An 18,763-nucleotide genomic window follows, 5' to 3' on the forward strand; every position below is an offset into this window, starting at 1 on the left:
ACTAAAGATCAATAGCTGCAATATGTCAGCACTTGAGAGCCAAACAAAGAATTACACACCTTTTTTGACACACAAGCACCTAAACACATATGGACACATTCAAAAAACGGTTAGATTTGGGTTTTACTTCATGCTTACAAGAAACAAATAACATATTTTAAGACAAAGGTTGATTTATCCATTCTTTGCTGTACAAGGTGTCATTTTTGTATATATACACATTAATATGCAAGAGACATGAGCCATATTTCTTTGTTTGAAATATGACTCACCATTTTATAGCTAAAGTCACAACCCTTCAGCTATAAACTTGTAATATCTAGCACAAAGCTTCCTTTGTGCTAGATATTACAAGTTGATATTACAATATGATACTGCAGAAAATGTGAAATTTTTCAGATAATGAAACACTTAAGCTGTAGAAATAATAAAAAAAAAAATTAAAGTCACACAGCGGCATGATGCGGCAGCCAAGCGCTGCTCCGGCCTACATGGAAATATTAAAATTATAAATTATTATAATGCATGTAAAAATCTTGATTGTAAGATTTAAGAAAATGGCTGGAAAATTACATAGAAGAGAATTATGGTGCAGTGATTTTAATAGTCGTTGGGGTAGCAAGAAGACGGACCAAAATGGCAACATAATTAAAGAAATAATGGATGAAAGGTCATTAGTTTGTCTTAACAAACTAATGTTAAGACAAACTAACATTTGTTTTAACATTAGTTAAGTAAATATACATAAAAGTACAATGTATATGTTCATGTGAAACAGGGAATCTACAATAGAGAGTGATCACTTTCCAGTGAGTACTATAATTAATAATTATAGAACGAGATGTCATAATCACAAAATGGTGTTTTAATAAAGCTGATTGGCAAAAATTTTAAATAAATTGTGAGGAAAGCAGACATTTGCTTACATTAAAAGGCAATATAGAAGAATGTACAAGCCAGATAACAAAACATATTTTAAATGCTGCAAATTCAAGCATACCAAAAATAATAATAAAAGGGAAGAAAAAAGTAGTTCCTTGGTGGAATGATGAATGTACTAGAGCGGTTAAAGATTGTAACAGCGCATTTAAAATTCTGCAGAAAAATTTAACAATCGAAACTCTTATTGATTATGAAAAGAAAAGAGCAGTGGCTCGTAAAACTGTTAAGGAAGTTAAAAAGAAAACATGGAGAAAATATTGTTCCTCAATAGGATCAGAAATAAAATTACAGAATGTTTGGTCAATGTTTAGGAAAATGATTGGGAAAAGCAGTGATGTTAAAACACCAGCCTTAGTTAGAGATCAGGAAATGGTGTAAAATGAAGATAAGGCAGATTTGTTGGGTGACTCATTTGCTGCAGTGCATTCATCGACAACACAAGATTCAAAAACTTGATAAGCATAAAAATATATTGGAAAAAAGTCAAACATATATTTCAACATTAGACATGAATATAACCATGAAAGAAATTAAAACAGTATTAACCCTCTTCAGACGGTTGATACTGTTTTAGATTTGCAACAGCTAGGTGCTACTTAGCTAGTCTTTGCAAGTAATTTGAGCCTGAGAGGGTTAAAAGGGACAGGATCTTCAGCTCCCGGGGAGGATCAGCTATGCTATGCTATGTTCAAACAGATTCCTGAAGTAACATTAGAATTAATATTATAACTGTTTAATAAAATATGGGAAGAAGGTTTAATACCAAATAGCTGGAAAAGGGCAATAATTCTACTGTTTAATAAACCAGGGAAAGATCCTATAAATCCAAATAATTACAGACCAATAGCAATAACTTCACATTTAAGTAAGTGGATGGAGAAAATAATAGTTAATAGATTAGAATTTACTCTTGATCATAAGAAATTAATTAATGAAAATCAGTGTGGATTTAGGAAAGGGAGATCAACAATGGATGCAATAACTAGAGTCAATAATGATATAGAGAAAGTTTTAAAAATGAAAGAGATTATGATTGTAATATTTTTTGACATAGAAAAAGCTTATGATTCATTATGGAGAGAAGGTCTACTTATAAAAATTAAGCAGATGGGAATAGGTGGCAAGATGTTTAATTGGATAGCAATTTTTTTGTCAGATAGGAAAATAAAAGTGAAGATTGGAAATGATTACTCAAAAGAATTTAACATTGAAAATGGAATTCCACAAGGTAGTGCAATTATCCCAATACTATTTAATATCATGATAAATGATATCTTTTCTGAAACAGAAGAATGTATAAAATCTGCATTATATGCTGATGACGGGGTTATATGGATGAGAGGAAAGAATATAAAACGTGGTAGGAAATTTTAAGAAAGCAATTAAACGACACCTATTAATGCCCTTCTAATAGAGACTGGAGAGAAATAAGAAGAATAAAATTAGCTCTGACATACTGGATGAAAATAAGAAGTACTAAGGATGGAAATGTAAATTCAACAATATTAAAATGTTGTTGGGAATACTCAAAGTTCCAGAGTAATGGATTTGGATGGATCAAACAAATGGAAATATAAATAGATAAAGAAATAGCTCAATTTAATCCAATTAGTGTTAGCCCTCCATGGATTTTTCTGGAGGTAAAAGTGGACATAAAAGTCCTTAAAATGAAACATGATTGGAATTTAAATGAAATAGGGGTAAAGTCTGACGTATATTTAAGAAACTCATAATTATATTAAAATATATTCAGATGGTTGTAAGAATTTAAAATAACGTGTGGGAATAGGTATATATATATCTGAGTTTAAACTTGACATTTCTAAAAGATTATCTGATCAACTAACTGTATTCTCGGCAGAAATGGTGGCAGTTATTATCAGCTTACAGTGAGTAGAGGAGGTTCGTCCAGACAGATCAACAGTCATTTGCACAGATTCCAAAGCAGCAATAGAAAGTATTCAGGGAGAAGGAAACAACAGGAAAGATCTAGTACTTGAAATTCAACAGAGCTTATTTAGATTATATAGAGGTGGCATTGATATTTGGTTCTGTTGGGTGCAGCACATGAAGGTGTAAAAGGCAATGAAAGGGCAGATAAATCAGCAAAAAGGGCTTTAGATCAGGCAATAACGATTAAAATACCTATTGGGAAAGGGGAAGGGAATAAAGAAATGGAAATATGGCAAAAAAAAGATCGAATGAAAATAAGAAATTATATAAAATACAGAAGTCAATTTTTAGTAGAAATATTAAGGAGAGAAATAGAAGGGAAGAAATAATAATGATTAGATTAACAGTAGGTCCTACATACTTAAATGATACTTTATATTTAATAGGGGAAAAAAATAATGACGTGTGAAAAATGTGGAGAGAAAGAAAACGTAGAACATATGATGGACAGATCAAGAATGGAGTTTGAAAGGAATACTGGGAAATGATGGAAATATAATGGATATTTACATATTGAGGAAAACATTATTTATTTATCTTCAAAATACAAAATTAAAAAATAGAATCTGACTGATTTAAAATACTGTTGCTACACACTTGTGGACAGTAGGTGGCGGTGTACACCTTCAAGTTGCTTGCGATCAGCCATAATAGAAAAGAAGATTTTTTTTTTATTTTTAACAACAGATTTATTATACAATGAATCCAATTAAGACATTACATTCTCAAATTAAGGCACTAATAAATCAATCAATAAATAAATATTTACAATAATAATTTGTTATAAATTAGTTCCTTCTGACCTGAAATGGTGCACAATACATTTTCAAAACCCCACAATTCTAAAATACCCTTCAGATTCCCAGTAGCTCTGTGGAAACAAAACTCCAACCTTAAAACACTGACATGTTAACCTTGATGTTAACCTTCCACAGAGCCACAGCATCGAGTTGAGGTCCAGCCTGCACTTTGTCCCTTCGAGTTATGTAAACAGCCACTTTTGCTTCAGCAGCAGAGCAGCAGAGCAGCCTCACTGCGTGTGCCCCCCTCTAGCTCAGCATCAGCATCAGCAGCATCAGCAGCATCAGCAGCAGCATCAGCAGCATCAGCAGCATCAGCAGCAGCATCAGCAGCAGGTTCCCCCACAGCAGCCTCACTGCATGTGCCCCCCTCTAGCTCAGCATCAGCAGCAGGCTGCCACTCTTTTGAAACCGAAGGGACCGGCCCGGTCCTGTCGGGACACATTTTTATAATGTGGCCCTCCTGACCACAACCAAAACACTTCATATTTGAAGTAGTTGCAAACAAGACTAGTCAAAGTCATCTAGCTGTACATGAAAAACATAAATTCAATTCTTCATCTCGCTTGTTCAGTAACATGAACAGCTGTCTCCTGTGCGAGACAACATGTTTTAATAAAGGTGATTTACACTCTGATGGAACTTTCTTTACAGGTGAAACAACCTTACCACGCCTTGACAACACTTTGACCAGAAACTCATCACTAATAAACGGCGGCACGTTCAATAACGTGACCTTTTTTTGCAGGTAACGTAAGCGGCAATACTTGCAAAAATAAACCATTAACTGAAACGCCCTCCTCTACCAGCCTGCTCAACCCTCTCCACAAACAACACTACTGCTCCATTCATCTGTGCAGCCGACTGAATCAGCTCCCCAACAGCCAAACAAACTTCCTCCACGCTGCACGGAGAACCAACACCCACTTTGATACCGTTCTTCCGTGTCAGCGTGGAGAAAGACCCACCACCAACAACACCCACCATGGCCTCGTCAGACGCCGGCCAGCCAGGCACGCCTGACGGCCACACCCAAACCAAACAAAAACCCCTGAAACGTGACGAAACTAACAAAAAATTACAATGAAGCAAGTCAACTAAATACCCAGTGAAAAACAATAAGAAACCAAAAGATAGAAAAGGTACTCAATCGCACTTTCTTTCGCTCTCCTTCCGCTCTTCCTCACACACCCTCCTCTCACTCGAAGAAGAAGGAGAAGAAGGAGAAGAAGATCAACTCTTGGAGCATGGTTGTGCAGTGAGTATGCTTTATTTTTTTAAATCTTTTTTTATGTAAAGTGTACCAATAGCAAACTTAGTCAAGGTTATTACAAGTTGGGCAAGTTGTCAGAAGATTTAAGTAAATCTCCCTGAGAGGGGTTATTTAAGAAAAAACAAATTCACTGATTGAATTGTTGGTTGACAGCCAGCATATATTGAATTTGTGCAACAAACACAAAAACAAAACAAAAAAAACTATATAAAACCTGAATGGCCATTCAGTTTGATAAATGTTTACACAGACCATTATTCAATAAATCGATAGAAATCCAACTGCAAACATCAAATCTAAATAATATGAATTGTATTCACTATTTTAATACAGACTGATGGTTTACATTGATCATTTATAAGCTTTAGTAACGGACATTTTAACAACTATATTTTGTTAGTGAACACACTCAAGTGTATAAGATAATGGACGGAGGAAAAAGCATCATTGATGCAAAGGAACATACAGCATATAAGTCAGGGACAAAACTTGTGAATAATGTTAAAGGTAACAAAACAATTTCCCATCTTGTGAGCGATTCTTGGACCATGGTTGTGCAGTGTAAAAAACAACTTTCAACTTTGGGGAAAGGTGGAAGATAAATGTCAGTAGCCTCACCAAGGCCTGTTTAATGACTGTCACATATTCTTAAGAAATACATGTACAAATGAGGAATATTTCCTGAAATGTGTCACATTACCAACTGTTACAGAAAAAAAATCTATAAGAGTTTAAAATTTAAGTGACAGTTTTCGGAATGGGTGAAGGAAATCAAACTTATTGTCAGCACTGACTACAATCATGGCCAAAAGTATTGAGAATGACACAAATGTTATATTTTCACATGAGCTGCTGCCCTCTGGTTTTCATGTGTGTATATCAGATGTTGTCATCACATACAGAAATGCCATTGCAATCATATTATGAGTAACAAAAGCTCTTATTGACAGAATGAGTTAATGCAGCAAGTCAATATTTGCAGTGTTGACCCATCTTCAGGACCTCTGCAACTCTCCCTGGCATGCTCTCAATCAACTTCTGGACCAAATCCTGACTGATAGAAGTCCATTCTTGCACAATCAATGGTTGCATTTTGTCAGAATTCCTAGGTTTCGTTTGTCCACCCGTCTCTTGATGATTGACCACAAGTTTCAATGGGGATTAAGATCTGGGGAGTTTCCCAGGCCATGGACCCAAAATCTCTATGTTTTGTTCCCTGAGCCAGTTAGATATCACCTTTGCTGTACGGCAAGGTGCTCCATCATGCTGGAAATGTCATTGTTCATCACCAAACTGCTCTTGGATGGTTGGGAGAAGTTGATCTCGGAGGACATTCTGGTACCATTCTTTATTTGTGGCTGTGTTTTTGGTAAGACTGTGAGAGAGCCGACTCTCTTGGCTGAGAAGCAACCCCACACATGAAAGGTTTCAGGATGAGACAAGAATGGTGGTAGCGCTCACCTCGTCTTCTCTGAACAAGCCGTTTTCCATGATCCCAAACAATCGGAAAGAGGATTCATCAGAGAAAATGACTTTACCCCCAGTCCTCAGCAGTCCTGTACCTTTTGCAGAATATCAGTCTGTCCCTGATGTTTTTCCTGGACAGAAGTGACTTCTTTGCTGCCCTCCTTGAGACCAGGCCTTGCTCCGAGAGTCTCCACCTCACAGTGCGTGCAGATGCACTCACACCTGCCTGCCATTCCTGAGCAAGCTCTGCACTGTTGGCAGCCCGATCCCGCAGCTGAAACACTTTTAGGAGACGGTCCTGGCGCTTGCTGGTCTTCTTGGGCGCCCTGGAGCCTTTTTGGCAACAATGGAACCTCTGTCCTCAGTTCTTGATGATACATAGATTGTTGACTGAGGTGCAATCTTTCTAGCTGCGATTCTCTTTCCTGTTGGGCCATTTTTGTGCTGTGGAATGATGACTGCACGTGTTTCTTTAGAGATAACCATGGTTCACAGAAGAGAAACAATGATGCCAAGCACCAGCCTCTTTTAAAGTGTCCAGTGGTGTCCTTCTTACTTAATCATGACAGATTGATCTCCAGCCCTGTCCTCATCACCACCTATACCTGTGTTAATGGAGCAATCACTGAAACGATGTTAGCTGGTCCTTTTAAGGCAGGGCTGCAATGAAGTTGAAATGTGTTTTGGGGGATAAAGTTCATTTTCTAGGCAAATATTGACTCTGCAATTAATTGCTGTTATGCTGATCACTCTTTATAACATTCTGGAGTATATGCAAATTGCCATTATAAAAACTGAAGCAGTAGACTTTGTAAATATTAACATTTGAATCATTCTCAAAACTTTTGGCCAAGACTGTAGTCATGCTACCATAAATAATGCAGTAAAATAGTTAAGCTGTAGGTTTTCTTTAGAGGTATGTGTTCACTCTTACACAGGGACACACAAATGGTGTGGTGAGTAGGTGAGGGCCACCTGCAAAGAGAATGCTTATTGCTGAACCCAGGGGATCTGCTGCGTCTCCTGAGACACAGAGTTAAAGTCAGAGGTGTGAATATTTCCAATGTCTCTGTAACTGATGTTATCTATGAAAGTTCTTTATTCTTTGACCCGCTTGGACAAACAGCTACTGTCACAAAACGTTCTTTCACAGAAAACACAGCAGAAACATTTAATCAAATCTACTCTTCCTCCTCACCCTTAAGCTGTAATGATGTAGATAAGTTGGTAGAAGATTTTCAGTCTAAAGTTTCATATATCATTGATTCTATGGCTCCAAATAAAGTAAAGGTTGTGTCTGGTACGAAGAAATCTCCATGGAGAACCAAAATGGAGTAAAACTCAACTTCACGTTCATAATGACATCTATAAAGAAAGATTATGTAACTATCACTCAACACTAAAACATGCAAGGGAGGCTTTCTTTGCAGATGTCATAAACAAAAACATGAACAAATGCTGGAGCTTTATTTGCAACAGTTGACAGGCTCACAAACCCTCCTGTGACGTTACCACCTGAATCCAATCTAATGCTGATGGAACAAGTTTTCCAGCTTCTTTTCAGAGAAAAGTTAGAAGTTAGAATTGTATTTGAAATGTAATATGGAACAATGCATTGTTTATTCTATGTTGCATGACTTTGTGTTTTTGTGTTTATGATGTAAAGCACTTTGAAATGCCTTGTTGCTAAAATGTTCTATACAAATAAAATTTGAATATGATTATTACAATATTCTATTTAAATATACTATATTGAATATTATGTAATATTCTGGTTATTGATTATCTATCATTTTTTGTTTTCAAATGTTGTGTTCTTCGTAAAACTTATAGAGGTCAGAAGGAGTTTAACAAAACAAAGTGAGACAAAGATGGGATTAACGATGTTAAAGGAATGTTCATTTTGGGGGATGAAATGTTAATTTTCAGACATCTGGTCACCAGAAATTAAAAGCAATTATTAGGCTCATAAATCACTCAACTGATTAAATTTTGTCATAATAGAGTTCATCATATCTCTAATTATATACATAAGGTAAATTATGGAAAATCAGTTCATACATTAAATGTTTTTAACCATTTTATTGGCGACGTTCAGACAGGAGGAGCATGCAGTCAGTGCAGTTAGTGAGAGGTTGGTCAATCCCCGGTGAGGCTCACTGCTGCTTCACCAGCTTTGCCAAGCATTCGAATGGGAAACTGCGAAAATTCTATTTTGAGGGAAAAAAATCAAAATTAGTTCAGCTAAATGAAAAATAGTTTATTAGTACAAACCACAAGTTGGAAATAGCAAAATAAATTATATATTATTTATCCCTTATGCCTGCCTCCCCTGATCACACTGATGTCAAGGTTGTCAAAGTAGTAGCATAACTAACCTGCTCCCCACTATTATAGATTTTTGAAATGAAAACATTTTACTTACCTCATGCACTGGCTGGTTTGAACACGAGGCGTAGCTGCTGCTGAGCACATAGACGCAGACACATAAAGGGTATACTTAATAATGGGACGTCTGCCAGTCCTTCAGAAAGTTACGGCTGGACTTGATGTTACTAGTTCCTACCCATCTCTGCAAACTGTCTTCCTTTCAGATTGAATTTCTTGACTCCTCTCTGCAAAAGTGCAGAATGTACAAGTTCTTTGCGTCCCGTTCCATTTTAGTTAAATTCTGAAGATCTGTGCATATCCTGGGTTTTCCGTTTCACAAAGCTGTGTATCACCTATCCAAACTCCACTTACTACCGCAACATACTCCGTGAACGATCCCTGCTCGATAGCAGGATTGTTTGAACAAACCCTGAGTTTGTTCTATGTTTTAGCTGAAGGAAAGCATCAGAAATGAAGTGTTCCTTCTTGTGGGAGCCTGTACATGTTGGAGAGTAAATATAGGGTACGGTAATTGAAAAGAAGACCATTGTTCAAGTACAAAACCTTGCTTTTATTTTCTATGATCAAAACTGCAAAACATCTAGAAAAATATACAACAAATGCTTCACCTCTCACAACATTTAAATCTGAAGTTTGGAAAATAAAAAAAAAAGTAATATTCACATTTTCCCCACTGTTGATAAAAGAACATTCATTTTTATTTCCTTTCTTTTATATTAGGCATTTGCAAGTATTAAGGTCTGCTGTTCTGGTTTTCAGATTCAGACATCTCCACAGTAGCCGGAGTCGTTGGAGAGCTGGGAGTTGGAACTGCGGTTGGATGAAGAGTTCCATATGTCCAGGTTCATGTGTGGCCCAAATGGGTTGAAGCTGGAGTACTGGATGGGCCGGTAGGTTCCCTCCAGCTCCCGGGTGAATGGAGAGTAAGGAGGGTTGGCAGGGGTGATGGGAGACATGGGAGACACTGGGGCTGATCGCTCAGGTGGGAAGTGGGTCTGCGGGGTCCAGATAGAGCCAAACAAACCAGACATGGGAGAGAGACTGCGGGTCCCCGAGAAATATGGCTGTGAAGGAGAAAAGGAAAGACATTAGACTTTTGGTTTTGCTAAAAGCTAATCCCTCAGTGCATGTCCCATTCTCCATCATACAATGGCAGAATAGGGCTACGGTAGATAGACAAAAAAAAAAAAAAAAACAACTGAAAATTTGAGATTAACTTAATTGGGGGGTCTGGGGGGGGTGAATTTCTGAGATTAATCTAAAAAAGCAAACTTTCAACTTTTTAAGCCCAGAAAGTTGAAAACATTTCTAGAAATTTTTTGAGATTTTTTGCCAGAAGTATGCTCCTTCTTTTCCTATCTACAATGGACATTGTATCTTCATACCAAAACATTTGTTTACAGAAGAAAAGTTATTGTGGAGTGAATTTAGACCTGTCACGATAAATTTTGCTGGATGATAAATTGTTCCAGAAGTTATTGCCATAAACGATATTGTTGTTTTGAGATCTTTGCAAGAACATTCTGACAGATAAGATCTGAAATTCTAATGAACATTTAAAACTAGAACAAGAAGTCATTTTAAATATCCAAAAGAAACAAAACAAAGTTAATTTTGAAGTCTTTGGAAATAAAGTTGTCCTTCAAAAATGGCTAGGAAAGACTAAAGCACCAAACTGAAGACTTTTATGATCCAGTCTTTAGTGGAAAGAGAAAAAAAAGAGAAATGAAATTACTGAGTTTAATTTATCATTCCATTAACTGATTTATTGATTATCGTGACAGGCGTAGGAGTGATGAACAGGTGACAAAAGTATATAAAAGTGGTATTATCTAAATTTAGCTAGATACTTTTTTTTATTTTACTAGTCTTAAAACTAACAATATAAAAAAAGTGTAAATTATTTAATGCAAAAATTTCAGACTTTACCAAAATGTCCGAGTTTAAATCCTTTGTGCCCACTTATTAAAACTAAAGCTTCTCTCTAGATTTTAAGTACATATTTGTATCATGAAACAGGTGAACTGCTTCCTTTTGAGATGTTGACTCTGGTTCTTCAGAATGGTTAACAGAAATGTTTTCATGCACCGAAAGAAGCAGAGTGTTCCTTATTTCATAACTAATAACTAATGCAGAGGTTTTCACTACTGTCAGGACAACTTGGATACAGAAATAAAGTTTAAAAAAATAAAAACAAACAAAAAACCTAAACCTTAGATATCTTGGTCAATCTTGAAATCATTCATCAGTTCTTATTTAGCAGGATTACCCATCCAGACTGAAAACATCTCTTTTTTACTGCATTAAGAGAACAAAGCAAGACCATAAAAGCAAAACAGAATCTGGACAAATAAATATGCCATCTTTGTTTGCCAAGATTATATAGCACATTTGACTTGATACCTATTTTTTAAGATCTTACATATCTGAAGACTGATCAGAGCTGGGAAAACTTTCTGAATCTGACATCTGGACAATTGACCTGCACAGCTTTAATTGTTTTGAGTCAAGATGAAAATCTGATTTATTGTACAATGTTATTAACTTGTCCAATTGTGAAAGTGTGCGATTCTTTGATCGCAACAGGATTTGCAGCATCACAATTTAATTTACAGGGAATATTTATTTTTATTACAGCAGACACAAATGTACAGTTGGGTAATACAAGATGTCACCTTGCTGCCCACACATGCTGCTGAGTTCCAGGTGGAAGGAGATTCCTGAGGCTGCTCATTACTCCAGCTGCTCTGACTGCCATTGACGTTCTGGCCCCCCTGACGGGGAAAACCACTCTGAAAGTGTACATTACCTGGAAAATGTTTCAAATAAACATGCTGAAGATCAAACTCATAACAAACATGTCTAAGTAGTTTGAAAACACTTAAGGAAGTTTAAACAGGGGAGATGAATGACTGGAATTTAGAAATTAGGAACTGATACCAGTGTAGCTGCAGGGACTGTTGCAATGACTGTTGGCACTGCTCCAAGTGAAGCTGCAAAATAAACAAACATTATAGCCATTTTAATATTTCCGTAAAACTGCAATCAAAGCAGATTATTCAGAAAACACAGCAAAAGTTTTTACATCAGTAACTAAAAACTTGTTCAACTCATCCATTAATATGCCTGTCACAATAACAAATTTTGCTGTATCATAAACTGTCCCAAAAATGATCATGGTAAATGATAATATTGTTCTTTACAGATCATTTCAACTAAAATGTACTTGCATATTGATAATGCAAGTTCTCTCTTTCAAGAAGTAATAAACTTTAATTTTGTGTTGAACACTCCACACTGGAACTGGAAGACATTTTAAATATCCAAAATACAACCCTACATCTAAAACCGATTCAGAAAAATAAAATAAAAATCACTAAAATGGATGAAGTCTGTCTATAAACAAAACTGTCCTTCAAATAAATATGGCTCTAAATTAATCAATAGTTTACAAAAAGGAGTATTGAATCAAACACATTTTCTTCGAAATAGACTGCTCAAGACAGGTACAAAATAGTGAGGTCATAAAATTAGTTTTTTCTTCAAAGAAAAATAACGCTTAAACTCACATCTGCTTCCAAAACAATATGTTTGCGGTTGCAGCTGTTATGTAGTAAAATGTGAAAGAGTCTGAAGAGTATGAATGCTTTGGTAAGGTGCTGTACTACAACATTATTCAAGGATATAAAAGTCGTTCATGCAGCCCTGATGTTCTCCTTGTCCTACCCGTTGTACGATGCGGTGACGACTGGCTGAGGTATGTAGGGCAGAGCTTCGGTTGTGTTGTATCTGAACTCATTGGTTAGAGGGATGGATGGAGCTGACCATGTATCTTCAGGCACATAATGACAAGCTGCTGACCAAGGACAACATAAAAAACTTCCATCAGTGATGAAAGAAAATCTCTCATGTCTTTAAATCCCAGTTATTAGAAGGCAAAGTGTTCACTTAGTGGTTCTGTCTTTACCTATATTCCTGTCCATTCTTGCAGCCACATCAGCAAAACTTGGGACAAAGCTTGAGGAAGCAGGGTCTGAGCTTTGGTACATCTCTTTGTTGTACAACCTGAATGTGGGAAAAAAAGGGAGCAGGTAATTAGATGGCTTCTAATTAATATCATTGTTAGGCAGCTTCAAATAGGGAGTGAAAAATAAAATAAAAAGACAGTCTGACACAACTTAGCCTCCTCTTTATGAAAAGAAAAAGACAACTGAGATTTTTGTTACAGTGCAATAAAACTCAAATTTCTCAACCAGAGAGACAAATCATGAAACAAATAGATGCAGCTAAAAGATATGCTAAAAATGCAAAAAGAAACAAATTTAAGACTTAACCCTCTCCAGGCAGATGTTGCAAATTTGCAACAGTTCAGTGCTACTTAGCTAGTCTTTGCAAGTAATTTGAGCCTGAGAGGGTTTTAAGGAATTATCATTCATCTAGACACAAGTTCTGTTTCCATTAGCTATATAATTGCGCAATTTGATTTTTGAAATAAAATTTGCTTCATGGAAACACACATATTTAAAATAAACCTCTGGTTTTCATAAATAAAACAAAAAACAGAATTTTTTTTTCATGAAAAAAACACCTCGAATGAGGTGGTCATGTCATGCGAAAAACACTTTTTCGCATGACATGAATCACATGATCAACAACCACAAAGAAGATAACAGGAAGTAGTTTTTTAATGATTTATAGCATGAACAAATTGATTCACATGTGATTTTAATTTCATTTCTCATTTAATGGAAACACAGCAGAATGTTGAGACAGATTTGCACATATTGTTGATGGAAACGCAGCTACTGAGTTGTTTTAATGCAATAACTTCAGAATGGTCCTAAATCCGTCAGCAACATTCCCTACTGCACATGTTCATAGTTTTATCATTTTTGACCTCAGCATGAAATTAACTTCATGAAAGCAGTGGCCATGTTTCATCCTTACAATTTTACACACTCCTGTAGCCTCTTTGAAACCTCTGTTTCCAACAGGCAGTGTTTCTACTAAAATGTGTTTACTTGGTGAAGTACCTTGAGGCCTTGTAGTTGTTATTCATGCTCTGGTAGCAGTCAGTTTCTGTAGGGTAGTTCTGTATCGAATCTCCTGACAAAAAAAATTACATTACAATATTGAAATCATTGGCTTTTGAGATTTTTATTATCGCTTCCAACAGGAATAGCCACACTAATGAAGAAGTTATGATTGCTTGTGTATTTACTTTTTTTATGTGAGGTAGTGCAGACATGTGTTCGAGCAACGTGGTCCTTGTCTCCCTCCATGCTGCTTGCACTGCTCCAGCTGCCCCAGCTCCCCCTGCTGGCCCTCACACTTCCCGACGAACTGCCAGAGTCTGAGCCAGACTCCGACAAACCCCCTGCGCGGCGCTCTATTGCTCCACATCTTCTGCGACTCCGACTTGGACACACACCTGTCAGAAACAGAACAGTGAGTGGTGTTCTTATTTTGCGGTTCAGAGCATCACATGAATACCCACTGTTCTGTTTGAGCAGGTTTTCTGGTTTCAGCACTTCTGACTTTAAGCTGCTGAAGCCACGGTTCCTGGTACGGTTTTCACTCATATTGTGATTTCTCGTTTTCCAATCAGGTTCCTTTTCCCTTTCTGGTACGGTTATAACATTGTGCTCAGGAGGACTATAGTGAAAACAACAAATACAAAACAGGGTTATTATGAGGTCTGGTTTTAACAAGACCTCTTTTTCAAATCAGTCTAAATTATTTGCACAGCATTTTCATGCAACTTTGTGAAAAACAATGAAGCCCCATCGCCATGCATCAGACCGTTTCCAGAGGAGTTTAGCAGGGGGGACATTGGCTTATTTTGGAGGCGTAAACAAGCTTTTACCTTGGTATAAATACATGAGTAAACCTTTATGTACCCTTTCAAATAAAATAACTATGTTTATTAATACAAAATAAAAAAATAAGGATGAAAATAGTGGGATGCATAAAATGTTGCATAATTACGCTCAAATTTACACAATCATTAGCTCAGAAATCTAAGAATCTAATGTTAAGTGACTCCATGACACTTTTAATTTTAATCATTAGGATTGGATTAAAAATGGATATAGGATTGTTCTTTGTAATTTCTATGCAGTAAATATATTAATCTATAAATCAATAGACATGTCTACAGAAAAATACCATGCATGTTTCTGCCCCATATTTCTATGTCATTAAAAGGATCTGGAACTTTGACAGCACTGTTTGCACAGAAAATGTCATGTAGGTAGGCCAGTCACGATAACAGATTTTGCTGGGCGATAAATTGTCTCAAAAATTATTGCGATAAACGATAATATTGTTTGACGACCTTTTTACATTGATTTAAGGGAAATTACGTAATAATACATGCAGTTTCCAGCCAAAGATAGATACACTTTACTTTCAAAAGAACACTTAACACTGGGACTGATACACAAAATAAATAAAACAACCAAAAACAAAAATAAAATAGATTCTGTCTCCATTCACAATAAATGTACTTGAATAAAAACTAAACATAAAGCCAAAGTAGAAATAAATACTGCATTCAACCAAAAGAGTGCAGATTATGAAGTCTGTATAGTATATTGCCCTTCAGTAATAATTAGATTTAAATAGAGAAGAATCCGACTGCCTGATGCAATAGTTCAAACTGCAGAATTTTTTTTTACCCCAAATGACAATCTTAGAACATTATTTGTTCTAAATTGTCACTTGTGTTGTGTGTTACGGTCGATCGTCGTGGCCGCTCCGATCTAAATCAAAGATTTGCCCAGACTGGGAGTTTAATGCAGCCTGTTGAATGTGACCGGTAGCCAATCAGTGCGGATTCTCCTCCGTTCTTTCTGAGGGGAAACACGGAGGGAATCCCGAACAGCTGACACGGTGCAACCCGAAGTCCAGCAGACATTGGAGATGATATGTGGAAACATGAATGTTTATTCAACATTTCGTGCAAAGAAAATATAAATAACTTGGGGAGGAGTTGGAGCGAAATTTCTACCAGAAAACCCGGTAACTTTTCAGCTGTTCTTCGTTAACGTGACATAAATAGGTTATAATGATTTTCATTCAGTCAGACTGACACTAGCCACATACATGCAGGTAGATTGTAGTAAGGAATTGATTAATGCCTGGTTTCAAAATTAGTGAACTGGAGTTATTATTTTGTGTCCATTGTTGGACACCACACGGTTCAATCGAACCGTTATACCGAGGATTTCCGACGGCTAATTTGTGGTCTCTCAGGTTTTGATAATGGGTCGACAATCGACGACATAAGATGGTGCAGGACGCGCTGGGCATTACTCTAAGGAAATGAGGAAGGGAGGGTCAGTGGAGTTGAGCCTTTTCATTCAGTGTCATCAACAGTAAGAAAAAAAAGCAGGAAGAAACGATATAGCCGATAATTAAAATGAGGTCGATAGTTTTAATTTATCGTGCGATTAATTGATTTATCGTTTATCGCGACAAGCCTACATGTAGGTGAAATTTTTGGATATGTCCCATTCTCCTGAAGGCAGCACAGAGCTGCAACCACTAGAAACTGACAGAAACACTGAATAGAAGAGTAATGATTAATATAGTTGCACTTCTACCTATGTTTTAAGATTGCAGAGCAGTTATTTTGCAGAGTTTCAAAGTTTTAACTGGTATTGTTGCACATGTTTTATCTGGCTAATTTGTGCAAGGTTTAACAACGAACCAGAAAATGGCACAAAAGATTTTTTTTCCACTCTGCTTGGGTGCTGATGGGTAGGACTGTCGCAATAAAAAAATAAAATAAATTAATCGCATGATAAATGAAAATTATCATCCTCAATTTATCGGTTTTATCGATAAATTCTTTCTGCCTTTTTCTCTATTGATGACACTGGATGAAAAAAGGCTCAACTCTGGCACTCTCCACTGATCCCTCCCTTCCACATTTCCTTAGCGTAAGGGAGGAATGAACTATGGACCTCACCAAGCTCCGCCCACAACCGACCTAGAAAATCTGACGTGGCCACAAGTCTCACAAACAAAGCCTCGGGCGCTTTGTTTCTGTGTAAACATGGGGTCTTCCACTTGGACAGATGGAGTATTTCTGAGTCCATTATTGGATCATTTTCACCAAATAGTAGCTACAACAATGGACAGAGGAACTAACAAGTTCATGGCATCTTTTTTGGATGACATCAAGATGTTTGAGCCACGATGCCTCCAACATTATGCATGGCAAAACACTTTCGGTCGATGAGGAAAACATAGCATCAATGTAGTGGGGACAAGATCTCTGATGCCTTTTGTTCTTTCAAGGCTGGGTAAGTCGGGCTTTATTGTTTTGTAGGTTACTTTTGACATCAGCGGGTTGATTCCTGTTGTTTGTTGGCAAATGTGAGAGAGAGATCACACACTAGGCGATTTAAAATCGTAGGTTTAACGGGTTCGATCGTAGAGTGTGAGGTTTCACTCGAAGACATTCTAATTCCAGATATGAAATCCCTTCAAATCAAATGAATTTAGAGTAAACAAACAAACATGGACGACGTTTAAGTGGTAACTTTAGTTTGCAGACTTATGTTGACCCAAGAAAGACCTAACCAAAAATCAAAGCTTTGGATTAAGAACTGGAGACATTTTTTTACTCGCTCCAGTGGTAAGTGTTCTTTTGAGAATAAAGTGTGTTTATTTTTGGCCATTTTTCTTACACACCTTTAAAAATTATTTCTATTCACATGGCTTTTTTGTTCTTTGGAAACTAATAATTCAGTGATGCGTTTCTTTTTAAGGATTTTTGATGATAAATACAGAAACAATAAAAATCGAGACACCAACAATAAAGATAGTAATATTAATCATAAAATAATATTCTGTGCAAGTAGCCTACATCTTGGTGATAAGCGACCTGGATAATGGATAGGGGGCCGCTGGCCCAAAAAAGGTTGAGAAACACTGTATTAGTAAAATTTCAGGAAAATGCTAAATTAAAAATATCTTCAATTTACTTTTGCACACCAAACTAGGTAGGATTGTTGTGAATTTCAGTGCTTCTCATCTTCAAGAAAATGCGTGTTCTACCTGGAGACATTTTCCGTCATCCTGCGATTCCTTTTTCCCTTATTGTTTCCCACTGCTGTTCCACTCTCTGGATTCAGAGACTTCTTTTTCTGCTCTTTTGCTTCTTCTCCAAACTGGATTTGTAAAAAGACATTTTAAATGAGCTAATTAATTTCTGAAGTATCTGGAATTGATGGCTGAAGCAGAGGCATCAATTCTAGATGCTGCAACAGGGGTCACAGTATCTGTAACAGATGGTTCATACTTGGACCTATGCAACCTTACCTCCAACTCAGAAATGTCCTTTTGCTCAGAGTCGATCTTCTCTGTGTAACGCTCACTGCAGCTCCTCTCCACAGGGTTGCAGAGTAACAAACCAGGTCTGGGTCCTGGAGCCAGTGTGACGTCCTCAGGGAACCTAGCAGCTATTTCCACAGGAAACATAACTGCTGCTGACATACTGTGCTTCATGTCGGCCTGGAAGTTCTCTGGAAAGCCGAGGGGCATCTTTTTCTCTGGTTCGCTGATGAATGCTGGGTGGTTGTTGTTGCAGGAGTCCAGGGTGAGGCTGTCTGGCGTCAGGTCCTCGTGTTCTTCGTCCATGGCAGCAGCAGCAGCTGCGGCTGAGCTGGGCTTATGCTTGGTGTAATAAAGCGACACCTTATGCTTCTTCTGTGGTTGGAAGGTAGTGGTTGAGCCTTTCTTTGAGGACTGAGACCGTGGGGTTGGGCTGTTGGCCACAGCTGAAGAGCCTCGACCCTTTCCTTTATCAGATGTGTGACAGGTGTCTATGTAGGTTTTACAGCTGCCTTTAGATTTACTGTGCACACAAATACAAAGGTGACAGTTATTTTTAGCATTTCAATACAAACCTTAGAGCATAAAACTA

At 37.1% G+C, this 18,763-nt stretch overlaps 1 protein-coding gene across 3 annotated transcripts in view; it reads right to left on the reverse strand.

Annotated features, from left to right (window-relative positions):
• Window positions 1-9,358: 9,358 nt before the first annotated feature.
• Window positions 9,359-18,763, reverse strand: part of tmem131l (transmembrane 131 like) — a 49,769-nt gene continuing 40,364 nt past the window's right edge. For 2 of the 3 annotated variants that reach the window (XM_055023100.1, XM_055023098.1), the window contains exons 25-34: window positions 18,160-18,694; window positions 17,896-18,008; window positions 14,324-14,481; window positions 14,048-14,257; window positions 13,860-13,932; window positions 12,794-12,891; window positions 12,553-12,682; window positions 11,767-11,819; window positions 11,502-11,635; window positions 9,359-9,890 (exon numbers count right to left, since the gene is read on the reverse strand). In XM_055023100.1, coding sequence (XP_054879075.1) covers window positions 9,588-9,890; window positions 11,502-11,635; window positions 11,767-11,819; window positions 12,553-12,682; window positions 12,794-12,891; window positions 13,860-13,932; window positions 14,048-14,257; window positions 14,324-14,481; window positions 17,896-18,008; window positions 18,160-18,694 — 1,807 coding nt within the window. In that variant the 3' untranslated portion in view covers window positions 9,359-9,587. The remainder of the gene's footprint in view (window positions 9,891-11,501; window positions 11,636-11,766; window positions 11,820-12,552; window positions 12,683-12,793; window positions 12,892-13,859; window positions 13,933-14,047; window positions 14,258-14,323; window positions 14,482-17,895; window positions 18,009-18,159; window positions 18,695-18,763) is intronic. The other variant, XM_055023099.1, reaches the window with a different exon arrangement.

Source organism: Poeciliopsis prolifica, unplaced genomic scaffold (assembly GCF_027474105.1).
Source record: "Poeciliopsis prolifica strain line A6 unplaced genomic scaffold, Auburn_PproV2 SCAFFOLD095, whole genome shotgun sequence".
In the NCBI taxonomy this organism is placed as follows: domain Eukaryota; kingdom Metazoa; phylum Chordata; class Actinopteri; order Cyprinodontiformes; family Poeciliidae; genus Poeciliopsis; species Poeciliopsis prolifica.